The 6,000-nt window shown below is 36.8% G+C and overlaps 1 protein-coding gene across 1 annotated transcript in view; it reads right to left on the reverse strand.

The window, feature by feature from the left end:
• The window catches only part of LOC110676785, a 31,015-nt gene extending 30,656 nt beyond the window's left edge, over nt 1–359 (reverse strand). The window contains exons 1-2 of the mRNA XM_021845940.1: nt 344–359; nt 175–273 (exon numbers count right to left, since the gene is read on the reverse strand). Coding sequence (XP_021701632.1) covers nt 175–273; nt 344–359 — 115 coding nt within the window. The remainder of the gene's footprint in view (nt 1–174; nt 274–343) is intronic.
• Between the last annotated feature and the right edge of the window lie 5,641 nt (nt 360–6,000).

Raw genomic sequence — 6,000 nt, forward strand, 5'->3', positions numbered from 1 at the left:
CCACTTGTCAAACTTCAAAATCTTGCTCCACAATATTGATTTTAAGGCAACAACAATAACAAAAAGAAAATAGTTCGGCTCTGTTATGCCATACGGTGCCCGAGCCTACCAAATAAACGAGATAAGTAAAAAAAAGGCAACAACAACCATACACAGTCAGACGAAACAACTTACCCAGACAGCAAGGGTTGGTACGGTTTCCTGACACCGACTGACGGAATAATTGCGATGTGTTCCAGAAATAAAGTATCAACTCATATTTCTTATCGTTTTCTTAATTACTCTGAGCGATATCATTGTGTACGTGTCGTTGATTGACTGCTTATTGGGTTTTAGAAATTACTGTTGAAAAGTTTCATATTCTTAACTAAGAATCAACCTCGTATTAAAGTTATAACAGAAAAATTCTGTCATCATATTCCACAGCACAGAAAACTCGAAACAGCAATTCAGGTTTTGTATCAAACAATTCTTTATTTAGTCATTTTGTGGCACCATTTGGGCACCAGTATCAGGATGCCTAAAATCTTTTGCATCCCCTTGCTTTCTGTAGAAGTAAGGAAAAAAATGAAACAAACCTTGCCCGAATTGCAACAATAGATGGCAGTTTTCTTATTTGTAAGGATGTTATTAGAGTCAATGAACAAATTATAACATTTTACACAAATTTACGAGCTCAACCGAATCGTAATCAAATTCATAACCTGTTAGTTGCATCTTCATAATCCTAACTCAGTTTGATTCACGTATAGTAACTATCGCTCGAATTGTAAACAACTAATGATTGAGTTTTTTTTTTCTTTCAACGGTTAGTTTCTTTCGGAACCGTAAGAGCCAGAAACTTTCCTATTATGCTGCTTCCTGTTTGATGCACCATTTTTTTTATAAAGTTTATCTATTTGTTTACTCATGTTATAATTTCAATATCAAGTATTTTAAGGTTTTAATTACTGTTTTATCTTTCGGTTCTTGGTTTCCATTTTTTGCGTAAGTTACTTTCATTTATCTGTTTCTCTTGTGTTTGTGCCTGAAAAGATTCTGTGCAGTAGTTTTTGTATTTATTACAATTTATCATTTGTTTTCATAATTATCCGACAGCTTGTCGACTGTTTCCCTCAATTCTACATCAACCTATATCGAATCGGGTTTGTTTTGACTTTGGCGTTTTTTTTCATCTTAAATCCTAGAAGGAATCAGCTTTGTTTGGTCTATTCAACAATGGCTTTCCCGTCGCAGCTAGTGTAGTGGTAGTCATAGTAGTAGTAATAGTAGAAAAATATGTCAATGTTCTCTGCTGCAAAATTTACACTATTTCAAACGAGTGAGCAATTTGCTTCTACCGTACCGAACGCTGAATCGTTTTTTTTTCTTGTGAGTTCTTATTTAAACCTTAGTTTTCAAATTCCTCAAGTCACTACACATCTGGTATGTGGGAAGTGTCTGCATATTTCAATGTGTTTGTGTGAATTTTCTTGTAGTTTGCGTAAAGGCTAGTGAACTATATCATTGAACTGTAGGTCACAGAGTCCATCAGATAATTCCACGAGAGGACGTATGTTATCGGCGTTTGTCATAGACATCCACGAACAGTTTTGACCTTTTCTTATTTTGATTGCTAGATTCTGTTTTACTATAGTTTCACTTTGGCTAGTATTTACACGTGTTGTACAATGGGTGGTTATTTACAAAAGAGGGTGTATCGGCGATGTTGATGGTTTGACTTGTGGTTAATGAATAATGAAGGAAGTAATGAAATTGGAAATTTTGAAGAATTTCCAAAGGAATACAATTTAAGAAATTCTTGGACGAACTTTTGGCGAAATGTATGGAGTACACGCTAACTTAAAAGTACCCTTAAAATGAGTACCAAATACCCATTATTATGAACTGTATGGAAATGTCAGAAGAAGGGTATTTTCCAATGACATGAAAAAGGGTACTTTAGCTCCATTATAAGGTATGCTCACTCGCAAAATTAATGGGTAAATAGTACACGGTATAGCTTACCACCATCAATGTCCCAATGTTTGCTGTTTTAATTCGGATCCAGAATTTAACGAAAAAATGTTGCTCAACGTGGAAGTCATTCTGCTCACGGAAGTCAGTGCTTTTTACAGATACGTAAGTAATAGCGGTGATTTTTTCCGGAATGATAAGTTTTACGAATTGCTCCTTTTTCACATTTCAGCATTCTTCAGATTCCATACTGTTCGCTACAGTCATTCCCGAGTACAAAGTTTGATCTTCCGGCTGGTTTCAATGAGGATGTTTTGGAGTGTATTCGCGTCTTCACCACTTAAGTGTTTGGTTTCCGCAAGGGGATATATATGAGTAATAAATATATTATATTGTATTCAAGAAGTCTTTTGTTATAAATTTGTTAAAAATTTTCTCATATTTTCTTTGAATCCCTAACCTCAATCTGCTGCAAAAAGTGAGGTTTTAATACCCATTTTCATTCTACATACCAAGAGTGAAATATACCCATTATTTGAAGTTTGAAGCGAATACTCTTTAATGAGTAAGTCGGCTTTACTCTTTTAATGAGTTAAACCACTTTAGTTGGAAATGGGTACGAAAGTACCCATTAATGGGTACTTTGAAGTTAGCGTGTATGTGTAACAGACACGGAGGCCAGATATTCGAAGCGGTAAGCGCGCAGTTATTCAACAAGACCAAGCTGAGGGTCGTGGGTACGAATCCCAATGAGCGAGGATCTTTTCGGGTTGGAAGTTTTCTCGACTTCCCAAGACATTGAACATCACCGCGCTTGCCACATGATATACATATGCAAAAATAGTCAATTGGCAAACAAAAGTTTCTCATAATAACTGTGAAAGTGCTCATAAGAATATTATGCTGATTAGCAGGCTCTGTTTCAATTGGAACGTAATGCCACAAAGAAGACGTATTCCAGCTGAAGGAACACTAATTAAAATATTTAGATTAATTTTAGGAGGAATTATCTTCTTTTTTATTTTTAGTTTTATCTTTCGCAGGACGATAGCGCAAACTTCAAAAAAAAAACTCATCCGGTGACGCTGAAGTAAGCTTGCTAGAGCCATCTCTAATCACTGACCAGTAACAGCGCTATCATCGTGTAAATTGAGATAATTATTGTATCAGGGAGTGAAATTATCGGTCACGGCGATAATCATAACCCTATCGCTTAAGCCTGATATCTCAATATGCGCTTATAATGCCAATATAATGCCCGAAATGGCGAATTAGCGTGTCATTATCGTGTTCGAATCAATTGACTGGATTCCCATATATCAGGGGTATTCAATAGACATGTTCATTTTTGAAAAAATGTCTGGAAATCTACCGGTCAAGCAGTACTCTGAATTCTCATACTAAGAATGTCTTTCAAATTTTCAGTTAATTTGATAAAGTTTTCAGTATGCTTCAAATTAAAAATGTCTTTTAGGGCTAATTTCAAGCTTTGAAAATAAATTGGATATAAATAGAAAGCGTTGTGTTTGGATGGGCATCTAATTCATCCGAAAGAGGTGCACTTTGCGAGAAAGGACCACGTGATTATTGAGCTGAAATCGAATTCAGGTTAACTTCTGCTTCCATGAGTCTTCTCATGGCGTAGGGGTAACGCGTCCTAACTAGAGATCAGGGAGTCGTGAGTTCTCACTGAGACGACGTGTGTGGTTTCGCAAAACTTCACATCAATTTGCCCATTTAATCCAATTGCAAAATTTATGTAATGTTCAGCTTTTCGGTAGTTGAAAAACTTCCACTAGGCTGGTTAGCCGTAAACTACGATTCATAATTCATAAAACAAGTATGAAATGGATTGCCATAGCTTTAAGTTTGGATTTAATACAGTCAAACCTCCATGAGCCGATATTGAAGGGACCATCGACTCATGGAATTATCGAGTCATGGAACAGCTATTCTTTGGAATGCTGTTTGAAGGGACCATCATAGTAACCATGATTTTATGTTTTTAGTATGGTTCCATGAGTCGATATCGAGTAATGGAACATCGACTCATGGAGGGATGACTGTAGCAGGGTTTTTTTCAATTTTGATGCAAAATAAATTTTAAGTTTGATCTGAAATTTTCATTTTACTACAAACATGTTTACCGTACTTCTATTGGCAAATAGATACCAAAAAATATACGCCGTCGCTTTAAATTTTGATTTATATGCTAACAAGTTCAAAACTAAGGTTTATTAAAGTTTTTTACGCAAAAGAAATGTTGAGTGTAATCAAACAAATCTCTCTGTTAATATACAATCACTGTTCTTGTACAATCAAATTTAATAAAATAAACTGTATGTCATTGCTTTGAAATTCGATTCATGGGCTAACAGTTATACAAAGTTATTTTTTTCATTTTTTTTTGTGAAATAAATTTTGAGTGTTTTCAAAGTTTTCTATATCTTACAAAAATGCTCACTGAATTTTTGCAAGTATGCTCATGTCAAAAATAGCCATTGTTTCATACATATATTAATTTGAAGGCAGGGAGAATCAAGAAAATCAAGAGTTTCCCGTATGTTTTTTGGTAACCAATATTTGAAGTGTAATCCAAAATTTCTATATCTGCTCATATATGCTCACTGGACTTGTACACGAAAATTTATACCGAAAAAGCTAGATATCGTCGCAACGTCATGTGAATTTTGATTTACGTGCAAACAGATTGGAAACTTTAAGTGTGTAAGTTATTTGAGTAAAACAAATTTTGAGTGTAATCAATAATTTATATTTCTACCCAAACACGCTCACTGGACGACTGCAGTCTAATGGGTTACATGCGTGCCCTGATTCGCTACTCGCCACACAGGCACAGTAACGCACATGCGCTAGTGTCTATGCACGAAAAATCGTTTAAAGGTAGGGCAAAAAATATTTGTATGGCGAAATGCATCTAACGATTAATTTCTCAAAATAGGAAACTTTGAGACCTTTCCCCATTCAAAATTAAACGAGAAAACTTCTGCTGATCAACTGTGAACCGTCAACCGAATATGGATCGGCACTGTTTTGATTTGGTATGGGAGTTTGACGTTTACTGGCCTTGTTGTTTACTAATTTCATGGAAAAGTGAAAGAGAGGGACTGATTTTTGTGCAGAACCCCATAACCCATTGTACCAGTCTCTTCATGCCATGCTTATTCTGCGCGGCGTGTGAGTCGAGACGAGTCGTTCTCACCTCGGGTGACGTGAGGCCACTAATGTTAATCAAATGGAAGCGAGTCGACATCTCACGGACTCGTCTTACCTTACATGCCGCGCAGAATGAGCACAATTGCATCTGATTCTTGAGTTTATGCTACGTCTGGCGTGAGGTGAGAATTGTCACTGTCCTATAGCGAGGTGACAATTCTCGACTCAAGCGAAGTGACTTTCCATTTGGTTCACACGGCGAGTCACTTCACTAGAGTCTACATCCGTTGTTTGATAAGGCTCCGACACAAGTTGGCGATTCTGATGTGGGATCGGATCGTCCAGCATTTGTAGTTAGCTACCAATGAGAATATGTACCAAGGTGTGGAAGAAGAAGCAATGACTATGTATTGTTAAGGAGAAAAAACGTAAACACAAATAACTACGTCACTAATTTACACGGCTTCTTATGGGAGCTCATTCGCTTGTAGATGTGAATCATTTTGCATCGTACACGGATATCACCCATAGTAACTGTCTTTTCCACACCTCGGTATATATTCTCATTGGTTAGCTACTGTATGTGCTGTCTTACCTGTTCTTTCCTCCCATAGAGAATATTGTAAATTTTGCACCTTATCGAACGCGACGATTTGTAATCGTCGCTGATGAAACCGTCGCAAAAATCGTCGCCAGCCAACCAGCCGCTGCAAATTTGACGTTTCACCAGTCTTACCAACATAACGGCACATCACCTGCTTTGATTTGTTTGCTGGCGACGATTTGATTGGCATGTTTGAAAGTTGGCGGCGCGTTTTGTTGCCCGTGAAACAGACAATATAGATCTGCATAATACCGATGGGAGCG

The sequence above is a fragment of the Aedes aegypti genome, chromosome 2 (genome assembly GCF_002204515.2).
Source record: "Aedes aegypti strain LVP_AGWG chromosome 2, AaegL5.0 Primary Assembly, whole genome shotgun sequence".
Lineage (NCBI taxonomy): Eukaryota > Metazoa > Arthropoda > Insecta > Diptera > Culicidae > Aedes > Aedes aegypti.